Here is a 19,376-nt window from a genome sequence, read left to right as displayed (position 1 = left end):
CAGCTATCACGCGAGTATCGACCGCCCTCCCTTCGAGATGTTGTACGGATGGAGGTGTAGGACCCCGATATGCTGGGGTGAAGTTGGCCAGAGGGTCATGGGGAGCACCAAAGTGGTGCTCAAGACGACCGAGAGGATCCAGCAGGTCCGGAGCAGGCTTCAGACTGCTCAGAGTCGGCAGAAAAGTTATGCCGACAAGCGTCGATCCGATTTGGAGTCCAAGTCGGGGATATGGTTCTCCTGAAGGTGTCGCCCTAGAAAGGCGTCATTCGATTCAGGAAGCGGGGCAAGTTGGGCCCGCGATTCATCGGACCGTTCAGGGTCGTAGCCCGGGTGGGCAAGGTAGCGTATAGGTTGGATCTGCTAGCCGAGCTCAGCCAGATCCACAGCACTTTCCATGTTTCTCAGTTGCGAAAGTGCCTAGTGGACGATTCAGCAGTAGTACCTTTGGAGGATATTCAGGTTGATGACAACCTGAATTACATTGAGCGCCCAGTCGCAATCCTCGACAGGAAGTCGAAGGATTTGAGGAACAAGAAGGTGGAGCTAGTGAAGGTGCAATGGCAGCACCGCAAGGGTTCAGAATGGACTTGGGAGCCGGTGAACGAGATAATTGAGCATTATCTCGAGCTGTTTCAGGATCGAGCAGCAGACTTCGAGGACGAAGTCTAAAATAAGTGGGGGAGATTTGTAGCACCCGGTTCCTGGTACGTAAATGTTATTTGAGTATTTCCTTTCTTTTAGCCTTGGACTCGGCGAGTCATAGGTCCGACTCGCCGAGTGGATGCGGGACCCGGGACACGTTTAAGTTGGCGACTCGGCGAGTCCATATCCTGGACTCGGCGAGTCACAGCTGTTGGATGAAACCCTAAGTTTCAGGGGTTTGCACCCTATTTAAAGGACTTATCCGCCCAGGCCAGCCCCCATTCTCTCCCCAGAAGCTCCCAACCCTCGTTCTAAGCTTGTTCCTTGAGAGTTTGAGGCTATTGTGTGTGTTCTTGAAGGTTTTGAGGAAGAAGGGGAAGTAGATCAAGAGGAAGGAAAGGAATCCAGGCATCTTTGCACTTTTTCAGCAGTTCCTTTGAGGTATAATCCGTTTTTCCCCTGTTTCTATGCTTATTACTTCATGTAAGTCATTCTTGAGCCAAACCCCAAGTTTGTATGTGCAAATTACTTCGTAATAGGCTGATTGGCCCTTAGATCTAGGCAAGATTGAGCTCCAGGAGCTCAGATCTGTTAGCTTTATGGCCCCATATTGCTTGTTCACCCTAAATCTACCCTTTTGAGGCATTTTGAGCCCTAAAATCCATATTGGTGAATATCCACACGTAAAGTAGGAAACTTTACGTGTGATTCGTGCCCTAGAAGTCCAGATCTGTGAATGGCATGGACTGGAATCGAGCAAATCTGTGTATTTAGTGGGTGCATGGCAACGACTCGGCGAGTCGTTCATATGACTCGGCGAGTCTGTTCGCGAGTCTCCGAGTTTGTCCCCTTTTCGTAGTGTCGAGTGAGCAGTGAGTCACGGGGTGTGACTCAGTGAGTCGGAAGCCTAACTCATCTATGGAGGTACTCGGCGAGTCAATGCCCAGACTCGGCGAGTTGTTCATACAACTCGGCGAGTCGCAGCATAAGTGTTCTTCGGATGAAGATGGACTCGACGAGTTGTTCATACGACTCGGCGAGTCTTAGCTTAAGTGTTCATCGGATGAAGATGAACTCGACGAGTTGTTCATACAACTCGGCGAGTAGGGTGAAGGACTTGAATATTGGTTAAGAAGGTGAACCCGTCGAGTCGTCGCCTAAATCGACGGGTAGGATCGGGATTCAGGGCAGTCGTTTGCGTAGGGACTCGGCGAGTTGGAAAGCCAACTCGGCGAGTCGGGTCAACTGAAAGTTGACTCTAACTTTGACTTAGGGCAAGGTCAGGGGTAAAATGGTCATTTTACCCAAAGGTCAGTGAGCAGTGTTTGATTGAGTATATTGTGGGAATTGCAGCCGGAGGGTTTCCGGAGCAGCAGCAGCAGTAGTAGGTGATCAATTCCCACACAGACCAGCAGTTATTTCGAGGCGAGTTTCCTTTCCAGTAGGAACGGGTCTAAGGCACCAAGGTTGACCCGTGTAGACGAGATGCTAGTACTAGAGTGTGGGTCGAGCCCGTATCTCTGGGTTTAGTCAAGTATGATATATGTGTTAATATGATAGAGTTGCTTATACTTGTTGTCTGTGTGATACTTGTATGTTATGGGTTAGCGGTTGAGTGTGGGCAGGGCCCGTATCTCTCCGAGGTTGGAGTGTGGGCTAGGCCCGTATCTCCCAGATAGCGAAGTTTGGGTAGGGCCCGTATCTTCACAAGTGAGGGCGAGGCCCGTATCTCCCAGCTAGCGAAGTGTGGGCAGGGCCCGTATCTTCCCGAGTGTGGGCAAGGCCCGTAACTCCTAGCTGAACATTGGTTGTTATATGTTGCATGGTATGGGGTATTATGGGGGAACTCACTAAGCTTTGGGCTTACAGTTTCAGTTTTGGTTTCAGGTACCTCCTCAGCTAGGGGAAAGGAGTCGGCGCGGTAGCAGCATGTCACACACACACTCCCTTGTTTCCGCAGCTACGAGCTTCACTGGGATTGATACTCTGATATTTTGATTAGTTGTATGATTTGGTTTTCAGACATGGTTCACTTTATGTTGTGGTTGATCAAACGATGTTTTTAGTTATTAATATTTTCTAAATTAATGTTTTTAAAACAAAATTTGTGGACGTGAAAATTGGGTCGTTACAATATATATATATATATATATATATATATATATATATATATATATATATATATATATATATATATATATGGGACGGTTCCTTTGAGATTAAAAAAATTAAAGATCTTGAGATTGAACCTCAGCCACGTATTTCTTACTTGCCGCTCTAACGCTCCAGCGTACCGGCAGCAGCGGACTATGCCTATTTATAAATGATTATATGGCAGAGAGGTATAATCATATATGATTATGCATGTTTATACATATATATTTGTTCACAGACTGAGTAATCATATATGATTACGACAGTTGGTGGCAGAAAAGGTGGTGGTGACAAAGATAGTGGTGGTATAAGTAACGGAGGTGACAGTGGTGGAGTCGGCTGGTGTCAGAGGTGGTGGTAGGGGTGGTGGCGGTGGCGGTTATGGTCGTGGGGATGGTGGCGGAGGATAAAGGAATGGGCGGCGTTGAGTAATCGTTTATGATTATTCCAGACCTGCCGCGTCGGCACGCCGGAAGGTTATTGCGGCAGATGTGAAATACGTGGTTGAGGTTGAATCTCGAGATCTCTATTTTATTTTTAATCTCAACGGAACCTACCTACCTACCTACCTACCTATATATATATATATATATATATATATATATATATATATATATATATATATATATAGAGAGAGAGAGAGAGAGAGAGAGAAAGAGGTAGGTTCTGTTGAGATTAAAAATAAAATAGAGATCTCGAGATTCAACCTCAGCCACGTATTTCACATCTGCCGCAATAACCTTCCGGTGTACCGGCGCGGTAGATCTGGTATAATCATAATTGATTACACAGCGCCACCCATTCATTTATCGTCCGCCACCACCCCCACCACCATAACCGCCACTGCCACCACCCCTACCACCACCTCTTACACTAGTCGACCCCACCACTGTCACATACGTTACTTATACCACCACTATCTCTGTCACCGCCACCTTTTCTGCCACCAACTGTCATAATCATATATGATTACTCAGTTTGTGAACAGACATATATGTATAATCATTTATGATTAGCATATATGGATAAACATGAATAGTCATATATAATTATACATCTCTGTCATATAATTATTTATGATTAGGCATAGTCCGCTGTTGCCGGTATGCTGGAGCGTTAGAGCGGCAAGTAAGGAATACATGGCTGAGGTTGAATCTCAAGATCTCTAATTTTTTTTTAATCTCAAGGGAACCATCGTCTATATATATATATATATATATATATATATATATATATATATATATATATATATATATATATATATATATATATATATATATATATATATATATATATATATTAGTGACATTGACGCTTGTGTGGTACCAAACCAATCATACATTGACACATGGGCATGAACACAGGATGAGACATACAGACTGCTCACACTAATTTGTATAGAAGTGAAGTTTTGATGTTTGTATTTGAAGTAGTTCGTAGAGCATATTATACTCCTTTGGATTAGATTATCACATGGGTGCTACAAACATTAAAACTTCACTTCTATACGGATTGTGAAAGACCACTTCGGATATAAACAACAAAGCTTCAAGTGTCACCAAAAAAAAAAAAAAAAAAAAAAAACCTATGTCTCAACATTCTCCCTCATTGTGACAAGTCTCATAAGATCTGAAGTCTTTAATCAAATAACAAATCAGCAACATTTAACAATGATTTCTAAACAGCTATCCACGAAGCCAGATAGTCCATAATCTATTTTTCAGTCTTTCACTAAATTAGAATCAAGTCGTGGTAACTCTAATCATAATACTTTGTAGAGTTGTTAAAGAAACTTCTTGCATGATAATAGAAAACCATGAATGTTAACAGAAGTTTTCAGTAACAATTTACTTTTTGGTTCTTATAAATGGAGGAACCCTTGAATTTGGTATCACATGACGTGTTCTTGTTTCATTACAAAAGTATTAAGTCAAGTTTATGCCTCTTCATGTTCTTGCTTAAACCAAAATCTCTGGGAGTTGATTTCATTTAAAGAGTTGAACTTTTTGGCTTGACATATTTTTTTTATGGTGGCATACACAAGAGGAAATCTATGACCAATTAAAGTTACAATCACACACTCTATTTTCCTTTTCTTGAAGGAGAGATAACAATGATTATGAAGAGTTAAAATGTACAATTAATAATCTGTCTCTGATATTTCATTTGTTTCGATTAGAAAGTTAAAAATGCATTATTGGGAATCCTTTCATGATATCTGGCTTAGATACCAATTCAGATTTCCAGATATTAAAAGTAGATGAATAGTTCAGTAGATCATCATTATTAACCATTTATCAAGTTGTATTTCAACAATGATTCTTGTGTTTTTTTGTTATAAGAATATAGATTGAACTGATTAGTGGTTGCAAGTTATTTGGTTTATACTTTTTGACCATATTTTTCAGTGGCATAAAAGATCAAGCACTTTGCTACATAAAAAGGTAATTGGCTACTTTTATGTTTTGAATAATTTCCTATGTGTTATTTCATTATTACTTGTCTGAGATTAGAAATATAAATAGTTTGGATTTTATTGTTTTTGTTTTTTCCTTATATTGCTAGACTTGCATAACTATCAAATTTTAACAAATAAGAACATGAGTTTTTTTTTTCTTTATCAGAATATTTATTGCATTTTGAGAAAAAAAAACATTTACCAATACAATTGTTGGATGTTTATGATTCCTTATTCAAAACAAGTCATGTAAAGTCGTTTAAGATTTTACATGGATAAATAAAAAATGAGAAATTAAATTACCTCCTACCTTTTATTTCTACAATTACTCCTACTCATTAAAATTAAGACAAATCACCATTCAATTTAATTTTATTTGATATATTCCTAATATAGTCTTAATGAGTTAGTTAAAAAATATGGAATGATAATACTTATCATAATTTTATTGGGTAGGAACATTTGTAGGCATAAAAAGTAGAAATCAATTTAATTTCTCATAAAAAATTAAGCGAATTTCATATTTTGTATCAAAATACGTGTTTCCAAATCAGGCGATATTTAGGGTATCTTGTTCAACTGAAAATGATATACAACCTATTAATTTTCTATGGATTCCTACTTCTTTAGGACTTAATATTTCAAGAGTATGATGTATGATATACATATTTTAAATTGATTTAAATGAAAAATTATACTTTATATTAAATATAACAAAAATGGATTTTAAGACCGAAATTATATATATATATATATATTTTTTTTTTTCACAATCTACATGCCATTCTAATTATAAACAAACAAAACAAATTCTAATTACAAAACAAGCAATACAAATTCTAATTACAAAAGAAACAAAACAAACCAAGAAGAATACAAAAGATAAATGCAACTTCAAGTAAACTTATTTTCAAACAAAATGACCAAAACGCCCACATCAACACCAATAACAGCAACCTAACCTACTTATCACAAATTTGGCATCCATGGCGCAAAAGAAGCTTACGTTGATGTTCACTGGTAACAGCATAAGAAGGTGGGACCAATTTCCTCAACGATGGCCTTGAAAACACCATCCAATCAACCATATACACGTGTAAATTAGGACACCCCATCATATTAATCTCCTTCAATTTCTCACATTTTTTAACAACATATTTTACAGCGCTTGTTGTCACATGAAAACACCCTCTCATGTCGATCTTCACAAGCTCATTACACCTCACTCCAATTCCCACCAATCCTTCATCATTCACCCCTGATTTACCCATATACACTTTCTTTAATCTCAAAGGTTCATTATTTAATCCTATGTTTTTTACCCCTAAACAATCTTCAATCCCTAAATGGATAATTTCAGGACAAACCTTTAAGACTTCATCTATGGAGGATGTGATACTTGAACATGAACTCACATCAAGAAATCTTAAATTAGGGCAAACTGATGCGATCTTGATTAGGCATTCGTCTGTTAAATTTGCATTTCCTGATAAATTCAAGAACTTGATACGTGAATTTGGGTGAATTACAATACCCATAACTGTATCTTCTTCTTCTTCTTTACCAAGATCTGTGTTTTTCATTTCGATTTCTTCAAGAGAGGGACAGTTTTTGATGAGAGTGAAGAGGGATTTACTTGTTAGCTTGCAGAAATTGAGCTTTATGGTTATAAGATGATGGAGGTAGTGAGATAAGCCTGTGATGGAGGTGTCAGTGAGGGAATCGTTTTTGGAAAGATCGAGAAACTCGAGAGATTGATATGTGTATAGGAGGTTCCAGATTCCATCTATGGTGTAACCTTTGCAGTTAGAAAGAGAGATGCTTTTTAATTGGATTTGGGATTTTGTGATTGCTTCGAGGAATTCGTAAGAAATATCGGAATCTTTGAAGTGGAGACTGGTTAAGGTTTTCCCGGAGGTAGTAGGGTTGATGAAAAGTGAAGAATATCTATGGAGATTAGAGATGATACGCATGGAGATTGATGTTATATTAGGGCTGTTGTGCAACATGAATCGAACACCTTCCATGGTGATCATTGTACAGTCTATGAATGACACCTCTTGTAAGCGCAAACAATTTAAAGATAGATAAGAAAGTGAGTTGTCTGTAAGAAGATGGTTCATGGAGATGTTGATTTTGGTCAGATTCTTGAGACCGGATGACAAACCTTGAATTCCTTCATCGGTGATCATAAGTTCACTTATACTGTGATTACGAAACGCAGAGATTGTGAATTTATGACGAGGAAAACTGACGTCTAATTCTTCCAGATCTGGATGGAATTTTGCTATCGAGATCAAATCCTCATCCCGCAGTTTGATCACATTGGCGCATCTCAACACCTTGAGTTTCCTGTTACTCAATCCCAACTCTTTCAAACCTTCAATTGGTATCGAATCGTGGTTGGAGATATCAAGAATTTCCAAATTCAAAGCAACAGAAGAACGAGCGACCTCGTGAAGAGCGGTTTCGAGATAACCGTGCTTTAATTTACTGAGATCTAGGGTTTTGAGGTGTCTAAATCGATGAATTAGAGGAGAAATGGTACCGTGAATGAAATACGTCTGATCAACAATGGTGAAACGGAGACGGAGGCGATTAGTTAACGCCAATAATCGTTTGCATACGAGTGAAAGTGATTCCAACTCTGAGTGTCGATCATCGCCCAATCCCTCCAGTATTAACTCCCAGATTTCCTCCGGCAATTCTTGATAGCTCTGCGCCATCTTTTGATCCAGCTATTGACAATTGAAGATGGGAGCAAAAGGTTCAAGTAATCGATTTGGAAACTGGAGATCGTGTGATTAATCCAAATTGAGAAATTTGAACATTTAAAACAGTAAAAGCACAGTGAAAGTGGAAATTGTAATTTGTGTTTAGAGAATATGGAAATTGTTGGGAGAATATGGAAATGATTATTTTATAGAAAGTTAACAACTAACCTTCAACGGAATCGGGTCGAACCCGCCATCATCTAAGCTTCCTCGATTTGAAATTTGAATGTGACTTACCAATTATATGAATAAAATAAAGAGTAACAGCAAATTTGGTCCATGTGTTTGTATTTTGCAAAAGAAATTGGATTTGGTTGTGGATGTGGTTTTGATCCGGTTTAAATATTAAAATGAGCATTTTTATTCTTTATTTTATATTTTAGATACTTAATTATTTATTATTTTATCTGTTATTGATAATTTTAGTTATCTTAAATAATTGTTGTAATTATTATTAAAAACATTTAGGACCCTCTATACAATATACATATATACATTGAAATAGCATCCACCTTAAATGTTGAACCATATTGGCTGAGGAGGCTAGACCTCACGCTTTGCCTCCGATTAGAAGTAATAATAGTATCAATGTTGTCGTCGTTGAAGGAACAATGTCCTCCATAGATCCGACTTCCAAGAATAGAACATATGATATTCAAGTTGAATCGAAAGAGTTAGCATGAAGGCCAACGCCACCATCTACAACCCTAGAGTTCTTAAATTCAAATATGCTTCTCATCTCTTCAAGACGAGTTTCCCCAATTTGATTCAAATTTTATAGAACTCAACTGTTATGCAAATTAACCAAAGTGAAAATCTTACATAGAGAAACAATGCTAACTTTTGTTGTTTTTAAGAAGTTGACCTTCAAAATGATACTATATGTTCTTGGTTATCTATCTGATTTCGGTAGTAGTAAAATCATATTTATGTGCTACAGAGGACTTTTTAGATTCTTATTTGACTCGGTTTGTTTGGATTAAAACTATAGATAAACCGATTGCAAGGTCGATTGATATAGGATAGTATAAGTTAAGTTATCGAATTGAGAGAGACTTTCACAAGATTAAGTCCTACTTTCGTTAATATTGGTCAAGGACTCACCACTAGTCCTAATCATTACTATCGGATTTCTTTGAAGGACTCTTTGAACTCCAAGTAAAACCATAATCCCTCTTCTTTATATTTTAATATGGGTATCATGTAAGAACCCAAAATTTAAAAAGAATTGACTTTGAGTGAATAGTTGACCAAAAGGGTAATTTGGTCATTTAGATGAATTTCATAAATTTGTGAAGATGTAGCTTCATGAAATTAGGCGAGATAAGTCTAAGTCATTCTTATGAGATGAGATAAGTTGGTTCAAGAAAAGAAAGGCAAGAGATTTTACAATTAGACCATAAAGAGTAAAATGGGAGTTTTATGCCTTTAGTGGCAAGTTTGTGACTTTGAGGATTAAGACTTGTATGCACTTAGTCTGAAATGAATTAATGAAGTTATAGAAATCATACTCACCTTCGCGTGGATATAAGATTTGTGGAAAATGGAGATAAGATGAAGAAGATATGCATCTTTGAAGTTGCATTAGAAAATGAGAGAAATTAGTATTTTGAGATTTTTGCATGGCTTAATGGATTAAGTTCCGCACAATAAGCCAAAATTAACAAGATGGAATTTTAGGCTTGTTAATACCTTTGTGGGGATATAAAGATCACTAAAAATGGGTTTGAAACGAAGAACTTATGATTGTTTGAAGTTGGAATGGAAAATGGCTAAAGCTGGAATCTATAAGATGCAATCACCACGACATGGTATGAAGATTGCCATGGCCTAGTGACGTTACTAAAACATATATCTAATCTGTTAAACCTTTTCTCGAATATATTTCACAAGGTTCGAACGAGAGCTCTACTAGTGCGATTTTGAGGCTGTGAATTTGTATAGAGAAGGCTTAAGTCAAGGGAAACACGTTGTAAGCTCTAGAAACACATAAAGGTAAGATTTTCTCTTTGATTTAAGCTTGTGAGCTTTAATGGTAAATTTTTGAATTGATTTGGAAGCTTTGATTAGATGCTTAATAACTCGATTACGATTACATTTTAAGTGTTTAGAAACTAATTAAAGCTTTTGATGGTGATTCCATGATTAAATCCATGTATTTGATCATTAGGGTTTGAAACCCTAAATGGTGAAATTTGTAGAACAAACCCAACCAAGGAATTTTTTGGTAGAAATGACAAATTGATGGCATCATAACATAAATATTTGATAGATTCAATCATCAGCTATACATATCTATTGTTGAGTGGGCCCATACCTTCCCTTAATCCATGGTTTCCTATCCCTCCTCTTAGTGATGGTTCATGGACTTAGTGTTGGTTTTTGTAACACCCGTTTCCTAAAATAGATCAGTGGATGATATAAAGGAGTCAAAAGCATGGTTTTTGAGGAAAACCATATGCCACTAGGTGACGCATGGAGTGTAATGACATGACATACAAGATAAAGAACGTGTATCTCTGGCGGGCTCCATGATGTGGCTGCCTTTGCAACCCAAGCCCATGATTTTTAGGGCTTTCTCCATATTTAAGCACCTTAAATTCAAGTTAAGGCAACCTTTTTAGCCTCTAACATCTCCATTTCGAAAACCCCAGCCCTTTTGAGTGTTTTTGGTATTCTTGGCCACATGAAGGGCTCGTTTGTTTTTTAGAAAAAAGACTTTTTGGGCTCTTTCATCTGCCGGCGGGTAGACATTTACCCAAAAGATTGTTTGTTTTCTGGAAGACAAAATAGCACGAAAAGCCTTTTTCATCACTTTTCCAGAAAGACCTAATAATACCTCTTCTAATCGTGGAATACATTTGTCGCCTCCATCGCCCCCATCCGATCTTTCCCCTTTCACGAGTGCATCTTCGCACACCATCGATCTCTCCACAGCAACCAATACCTCCGGCGGACAACGGTCTCGCTCAGCCTCCACCGCTCCACGTTGCCGTCGCCGCCGCCGTCGGCTCATCAGGTATCGTTCCGTCTCTCTTCATCCTTCTGTTCTTGGCTCTTCTTTTATGCGACTCTTCTGTCTTCTGCCACTGATGAATTGTCCAAGTAGCGCTTAGGAATGTTCAAAAACATCTAGATTGAACGATTACACAGCTTCTTTGGATGCTTTTTTAAATTTGACCTTAACCTTCAATTGTGACGTGCTCAAACTGAAAAACCTACCCACCCAATAAGTATTGATTGTGGTATGTGGATGTATAAAGACAACAAGAAAGCTTCATTGTCTATTTTGTTGACAATTAAAAACCTCAATGTTTTTGATTTCTCAAATAACTTCCAGTTTTCCTACCTTGATGTTTTAAAATCAATCTTAAAATCAAAATGTGATTAATTGTTAAGAATTTTGAGAAACTCTGAAAACCCATTTGATTTGATGGCAATAATGGGAGGTTCATTAGGTGATCACGTGATGAAAGAGTTTTGAAGGTTACAAAATATGATCAATTCCCATAACAATGAGACTTGACTGCATTAAAATGTTGTACTCTATGCTTGAAAATGAGTATATTTGATGTCATCAAAGAATGCATTGTTAATGTTGTTGATTTTGTTACATGCTTCTAGTGTATTGCTTTTATTTAATTTTGTTTCTTGATCAACATCATGTTATTTGTCATCAACTTTAGATTCATTTGCATCAAATGTTTCTATTTTATATTGTTTGTCTAACATGTTGTAATCCATAAATATGAATCATAAAGTTTTTTATTTTTAGTTTTTTAAGTCGATTCTTTCATGGAATTAATTTATAAAGTTATTATATATAGTTTGTCTAAATGGGAGACAAACTACAATGGTCGAACGATCAAGTAAAATGTTTATTAGATACATGTATCGAAGAGGCCAACAGAATTGGTAGAAAGGGAGGCAGCATGCACATGGAGTCTTGGGTTATGTTAGGGAAAGCTCTAAAAGAAAAGTTTGACATGGATACTTCACAAAAGCAATTGAAAAATGCTTTTGATAATCTAAAAGCTAAGTATGTAGGGTGGAAATATTTGAGAAACAATTCAGGGAATTTATACAATGCTCAAACAAATTCATTTGCCTTAGTGAACACATAATGGGAAGAATTCAAGAAGGTGTGTCTATATAATTTAATTTTTTTAGTTTATGTCCAATATTAATAATGATGTCAAAATACTTATAATTACTATTAGTCTTGGTTTAGGGTCATCCAAAGGCAGGATCATTGAGGACACACCCACTGCCTTATCCCAACCTTTGTGCATCTTTGTTTGATGGAAGTAGTGTCAATGGTAGCATTAAATGGACCTCTACTCAAACTACACCCGCAGATACATCATCTTTTTCTCATCGTGTCCAAAGACTTCTGATTGATGACAACCCTTTTAATGGCCTAGAAGATGATGATGATGATGATGATGATGATGATGCTTCCAATGACACTAGTGCTCGAGCTCCTAGTAATAAAGCTCATGGTGGTGCTACTTATAAGCCTGATAAAAGGGCTAAAACCACTGATGCTTCTACTGATAGGCCCGATAAAATGGCTAAAACCACTGATGCTTCTACTGATAGGCCCGATAAAAGGGCTAAAACCATTAATGCTTCTACTGATAAGCCTGATAAAGGGGCTAAAACTAGTGATGCTTCTACTGATAGGACCGATAGAGATAAAGCCTCTAAAACCTCTGTTAGTCTTGATGAGTTGAGTCTTGATATGCAAAAAGCTCTGCAACATTTGGTGAATAGCAAGGAAGGACCAACAGTAGAAGAATGTTATGAGAGGTTGAAACTAGTTGGATTAGACCCAATGGATCCTATATTTTTGGTAGCCTTTCACCTTTTTGGAATGTCCATGAATATGAGAGAGGCATGGATGACACTACCACCGATACCTGAGGTCTTAAAAGGGTGGATAAAGATGACTGGTACCACATTAGGGATGTTTAAGTAGTCTTTATGCTTATCATTTTTCTTTTACTTTGAACAATTATGTGTTTCTTGAACTTATGTTTGACATTATGTTTTTTGCTATCATTTGAATGATTGTGTACTTATTTGACACAAATATTGCTAGTATTGAGATTATATGCTTATTTGAAACAAAATGTGTGCTTTGAATATGAAACAAATGCTTATGTTTTTTTGCTTTAGCATATTGGGATTTAACAAGTGTTGTGGATTAACAGGTTCACAATGGATTACGATAAAAAGTTGCGCCTCCTAATTGTTATGAATTTGTATCTTCGCTTTTTTTGGAGAAGAGGTTTGAAAAGAATGCGAGATAATACCTCAAAAACGTCTGGGCATCAATTCACATTAGAGTTATTACAAGGAACTAATAACCAATGCATTGAGATCTTACGTATGTCACGTGGTTCTTATGTTCGGCTTTGCACACATTTTAGAGTAAAAAATTGGTTAAAGGATAGTAAACATATACCGGTTGAAGAGAAGATGGCGATGTTCTTGATGATGATCGGTCACAATCAACGTTATGTAATCATCAAACGTAGATTTCAACACTCAAAACAAACGATTCATAAGTATTTTTACGAAGTATTGGATAAAATGATGGTGTTCGCAAATGATATAATAATACCAACTTCCTTTAATCCAAATCCAAACGTTCCGGGACATAATAGGAGGTTACGACGGATTTTCAAAGGAGCGGTTGGTGCACTTGATGGAACTTTGGTACATGCTATTGTCCCTCTCGACAAACAACATTTGTATAGAGGAAGGGGAAAAGGCGACTGTTATCAAAATGTATTGGCAATATGCGACTTCAGTATGATTTTTACATTTGTCGTGGCTGGGTGGGAAGGGATAGCACATGATTCAAAAATATTATCTGAAGCTTTAACAGATCGAGATGCACCATTTCCATTTCCACCGCCAGGTTTTTTACATTTTCATTTTAATATTTCTACTTTTTTTTAAAATTAATTATTTCCTTATATTTACAGATAAGTATTATCTTTGTGATGCTGCGTATACACACACCCGAGGATTTATGGCTCCTTATCGTAATGTGCGATATTGGCTTGGAGATTTTCATCGAAGACGTGCATTAACCAACAAGGAAAAATTTAATCACTCACATGCAAAACTTCGAAATGTCGTTGAACATGCTTTTGGTCTCTTGAAAGCACGTTTCCCAATATTGAAGAGAATGGCTCCATTTCCATTGGTTACACAAAGAAACATCGTCATTGCATGTTTTGCGCTTCATAATTATATAATAAAAGAGGGATTAAGTGATGAGTATTTTTCTCAATATAATCAAGTCGATGTATCACTTCAAAGTAATAATGTACGAGATGATGATGATGATGAGGAGGAGGAGGAGGATGATGTGGATGAGGTACAACCACACGGAAGTGCAAGAGACCGGGAATATATGGTTCATCTACGAGATCAAAATGATGACCAATTAATGCGAAATGTAGAATGAATGATTTCATAAAAATATGTTAGTTTTGTGAATTTAGTTTTAATATTGTAAGACAATCATCAAAACAATCCTTTATGTTTTTAAAAATATCAACTTTAATAAGTAAGTTGCCTTCCGGTTTTTGAATCGAAATATATATAGTTTATCTAATGTTTAAAAAATATTATATGTTTGAAACCGTATGAAATTGTTATTGGCAAAGTTTAAGTCAAATATAAATTTTAATAGATTAGTAATGTATGAGATGCTGAGTTTTTAGCATTTGAGCTTTGGTTGTTTCAACATTAATTTCAAAGATCGGTTTTGTTGTTGAACAATGGAAATTAATGCAAATCGGGTGGCAACGTGTAAGTATACAATTTTTATTAAGAAAAAATCTAATGTGTATTTTTATGTTGCTTTTTATATTATCTAATATTTTCTTACGAAATACTATAAATCTATTAAATTGTTGGTAAATATTATTAAATTGATAAGTTTTTCAATTTATTAAAAACCAACGTGAATTATCCGTATTTTAATATGAGAAAAAAAATATGGTTAATTGATCTCCTTTATTACAAGATCTCTTAAGTTTTAGTTCATTCTAATTAAAAAACAAACAATCTTTTTGCATTAAGAATTTTTGTATGAATACATAAAAAAAGACTTTTAGTCCACATCTTCTTCCGCAGACATGGAAAAAGACAAAAGACATTTGACCACTTTCAAAACAAACACCACCGAAGGGTCATTTCATGCAAAGTGTTTTGGTGAAGAGCTCAAGTGTAACTATAGCAAAGGAATTTCATTTCTGGACCATTATGAGTAAAATGCTTCCATCTTGACCTTTAGTTTGCTAGATATTGTAGTTTGATCATATATGTCCCTTTTGGTCTTTATGAGCTTGTGCTTTGGAGTTGAATGAACTCTTGCACCCCTTGAGCTTATTTGATCACCTTATAATCTTGTTGGATTGGGAAAGTTTTCATCTTGATCTTGTTCTTGAAGCCATGCATGTTTTGGGAAGGTTTTATGTTATTATGGACTTAAGATTTAGCATCTTGTCTTTTGGTGAGGTCATAATGGGTAAAGTTGGAAACTTTATCCATTAAGTCATTGTAAAAGAGTAAATCTAAAGTTTTGGGCCTTGATCTGTATGGACTAAGTTCTTAATAAAGTCTTGGAGCAAACAGCCAATTCCCACGATGTGGCCAAGGAAGGTACACGACGTGGCGAGGCCTAATTTCGTGATTTTTTTGTCTGTACATTCCCACAACATGGTCAAGGAGGGCCCACATCATGGTGATATCCTGCATGTCAACTGTTTTGTCTTGACATGCCCACGATGTGGCCAAGAGATCTCCACGTCATGGTGACTGTTGACTTGGTTGACCGTTGAATTTTGACCAGTTTGACTTAGGGTCAAACTTGGAGGATTTAGGTTGTTGATTGATGATTCATCTCTTTTGGTGATTAGTCGGTTCGTGGGATCGAGAAGTGCAAGGTGTGAGAGTGTTAATGTGCTTTTTCGGTTCTTTAATCCAGATGAGTTTCTTACCATGCCACATATCCCATTATATATTCTTTTCATGGTAGGATAGATGTACTGTTAGAGTATAATATGCTAGTTGACTATGATAACTCCTTGTTGGGTATGTGGACACTTGGTGTTAGGATATGTAAAATCGGTAGGGTTTTACCTGTTGATCGTATGATACTGTTAGGATTTATGATTGGTTAGGGTAACTAGGGTAGGCTAGTCACCAGGATTATGTATGTTTGACCAACAAAAGACTTAATTTAGAAGTGGTCCTTGGCAGGATAACTAGGTAAGGCTAGTTACCGAGGGAATGTACTGTGTTAGCTTATGAATGTGTTTTATGTTATATGATTATGTGGTAGTGATAACTTGGGCTTTATGTAATCTAATTTGGATAGCTTGAGAACTCTTGGTCTAATGTCCGATTATGATGTTCTTGTCTGATTGTTCGCTCTCGGGTGGATCATTAGTTCAACTATCTATCTGATCCCTGACTACATAAGACTTTGTCTTGTATGGAAGACCAGGAGGTGGCTCCTAGAAATGGAGGTTAGGTTGGGCCCGTTTACTTCATGGGTGGGACCCTTTATATATGGTTGGGTGAGACCCATTATGTTAGGTGGGGCCCGTTATATGAGTTTGGATTAGGCCTTGAACTCTTGGGTTGGGCCCGTTACATAAACTATATGTATGTGGCTAGGAGATTTGGTTGCTCGGCGCTAGAGCCGAGATCTTGTGTGGATGCATTGTATGTATGATGAAATATGTAGTATATTGGGGAACTCATGAAGCTTTCTGCCTATAGTTGTCATTTAAACATTTTTCAGGTCGTTTATAAGAAGAGCTCGGCGGAACTATACACATGCATTAAAGATGTTCATTTATGCGGTTTTGTAAATTCAGCTCTGATAGTGTATGGTTTCAATCAATCAAATGTTACTCAATGGCTTTTGAAGCAAAGGTTAAATTGGTTAATATATATTAACATCGAAAAATTTATTTGTAATTTCCAGGACATTACAGTTTCATTAAATGGCAATGAAGTCGAGTTTTATTGTTATATTGATGATCCTTTACCAACAACAAAAATAAGGTATACTACAAAAGTCATTTCATGTTCAGCAAAATCGAATCCTAATTCCAATTAAATCTGTAGAAAAAAAAGAACTCACATTTCTTCCTTTCCAAACCTGATATTGTCTTTTTAGTTTCTTCGTTTATGCCATCAACTTTTTAGAATTAAATTTCCGATTTAGAGTTTTCGATACTCTTTTATTCTTGTTGTGATAAACTTAAAACTGAAAACTCATGATAATGATGAAAAGAATTATTGAAAACCCTACGAATTAGGATTTAAATTGACACTGGGAATTGGTGGCTTTTTTACTACATCACACATACAATTATACCTTCTTCATTACCGTCTCTCGGCCAACAAAGTTGGTATGATGCACGATTGTTCAAGAAAATATTTTAAGTTGCATGAGGTGAAGGGGTGAGGAAATGTTTATGATGATTTGTATTCAATTTTATGGTGTTTAATGTTAGGGGGTTAACACATATAACCACATGCGTGGAGGAAATGAATAAAGAAATTAGAGGGTTGATTGATGTGGGTGGTGAGAGAAAAAAATATCATAGTTGTCTGAAAATGGAAGAGGATGGATGCTGAAGAAGAAGATCAAACTTTCAGTGACATCAATATTGAGAAAAGAAAATTAAGCAAGTCCGAATGAGTGAGTTCTTAAACATATAATGGTGCCTGTGGTTTCCAAAACTTGCATGAATGATCATTTTGTATCACCATTAGTTTTTGTCCGATAGTATAAGGGTAATTTAGTTTTTTTCAAATAGTACAGATTGAGTTTGTGACCATGGGTAAACCGTACGGACCATTTATGTAATTTTTTCTATATTTTATGTAAGCACCTGAAATTTAGAGAAAGTTGACTTTTAGTCAAATATTGACCAAATGGGTAAAATGGTCAATTATGAGAAAGAGATGAGATTATGAAGTTGTGACTTCATGAAAATAACCAATCAGAGTTTAAGTCACTTAGAAGATGTTAGATAAGTACGTTCAAGAGAAAGAATGCATGAGAAGATGCATTATTGCTCCAAAGGGTCAAAATAGGTATTTTATGTTTTTTGGGCCAAGTTTGTGACTTTATAGATAAAGAATCATATTAATTCATTGAGGTATGACTAAAAAAAGTGTAGAGTATGTTGTCACCTTCACGTGGATATAAAGATCATAGAAAACGAGTAAGACACAAAGAATATATGACAATTAGAAGTTGGGACAAATTTGTCCAAAGAATGGAATGGAATTAATCAATGGCTGCTTTCAAGATTGGAACTATTATGTGGTGGATGAATCTCAATGGCGTGATGAGTTATCCACGTAAGTAAGAATAACATCGTACTTTTCCCGATGGTGTGGTGTATAGGCACCACGACATAGTGGCCAAAGTAGGTTGCTAGTGGAGGAAGAGCACCACAACATAGTAAGTAGAGAGTCACGACGTGGCGAGCAAATGAACGGCCATTGACTGAGGTCAAAGTGGTCACCGCGACGTTGGGAATAAACAACCATGGCATAGTTATGAAGCAGATCAAGACCTCGGTTTTAGTTCATTCTTGTCATAAGCAACCCTAAACCCTTCTATACACGAGATCTGAGGATTTGGAGAAGGAAGAAGGATCAAGGTGCGTTGATGTGTTTTTATTGCTTGGATTGAACATTGGAAACTCATGAGGTAATCATCTTCTCTATAATTAAGTTAATTAGGGCTTAATGGTGTTTTGATGAATTGGTTAGGTTGCTTAGCTTGATTAACCTACAGATTGAGTATGATGTTATTAATAGTATTTATAAGCTTTGAACAAGCTTTATATGTGATTTCAATGTTGAAATCTATATGCGTGAAGTTAGGGTTTAAGACCCTAAACTACCAATGTGTTAATTGACGCATTAGATGTTAAATTGTGATAAATTAAGTTTTATGGGATGCTTAATTCATTGAATGGATTGAATTTAGAAGTAGATAATGAAATGTAAGAATTGTGATCAATTAAGTGATCATTTTGACATTAAGAAGTAGATAAGGTCTTAATAGGATAAGACAAGTTTTAAGGAACTTGAAATGTTATGAATAGGCCTTGAGCAAGAAGATGATACAAGATGCATCAACTGAAGAAAGGAGCCAAGAAAGATAGTCAGTCCTCACTAACTAACAAGGTGAGTTATAACTCTCTTACACACACATACACACACATTTTCTCTCTCTCTCTCTCTCTGTGTGTGTGTGTGTGTATATATATATATATATATATATA

At 36.5% G+C, this 19,376-nt stretch overlaps 2 protein-coding genes across 2 annotated transcripts; one reads left to right on the top strand and one right to left on the bottom strand.

The window, feature by feature from the left end:
• Positions 1-6,047: 6,047 nt before the first annotated feature.
• Positions 6,048-8,311, bottom strand: LOC145102734 (RNI-like superfamily protein). The gene is made up of 2 exons (XM_079040204.1): positions 8,200-8,311; positions 6,048-7,995 (listed from the first exon to the last, which is right to left on the bottom strand). The coding sequence occupies exon 2, from the start codon at positions 7,981-7,983 to the stop codon at positions 6,220-6,222; it is 1,764 nt and encodes a 587-aa protein (XP_078896330.1). The 5' UTR covers positions 7,984-7,995; positions 8,200-8,311; the 3' UTR covers positions 6,048-6,219.
• A 5,204-nt stretch (positions 8,312-13,515) lies between these two features.
• LOC145098906 (uncharacterized) lies at positions 13,516-14,515 on the top strand. The gene is made up of 2 exons (XM_079036496.1): positions 13,516-13,960; positions 14,028-14,515. The coding sequence occupies exons 1-2, from the start codon at positions 13,516-13,518 to the stop codon at positions 14,513-14,515; spliced, it is 933 nt and encodes a 310-aa protein (XP_078892622.1).
• The last annotated feature ends 4,861 nt before the right edge of the window (positions 14,516-19,376 follow it).

Source organism: Lactuca serriola, chromosome 4 (genome assembly GCF_051521515.1).
Source record: "Lactuca serriola cultivar US96UC23 chromosome 4, Lser_US96UC23_V15, whole genome shotgun sequence".
Lineage (NCBI taxonomy): Eukaryota > Viridiplantae > Streptophyta > Magnoliopsida > Asterales > Asteraceae > Lactuca > Lactuca serriola.
The sequence above is the reverse complement of the archived record's forward strand: the minus strand, read 5'-3'. Positions and strand labels throughout refer to the sequence as shown.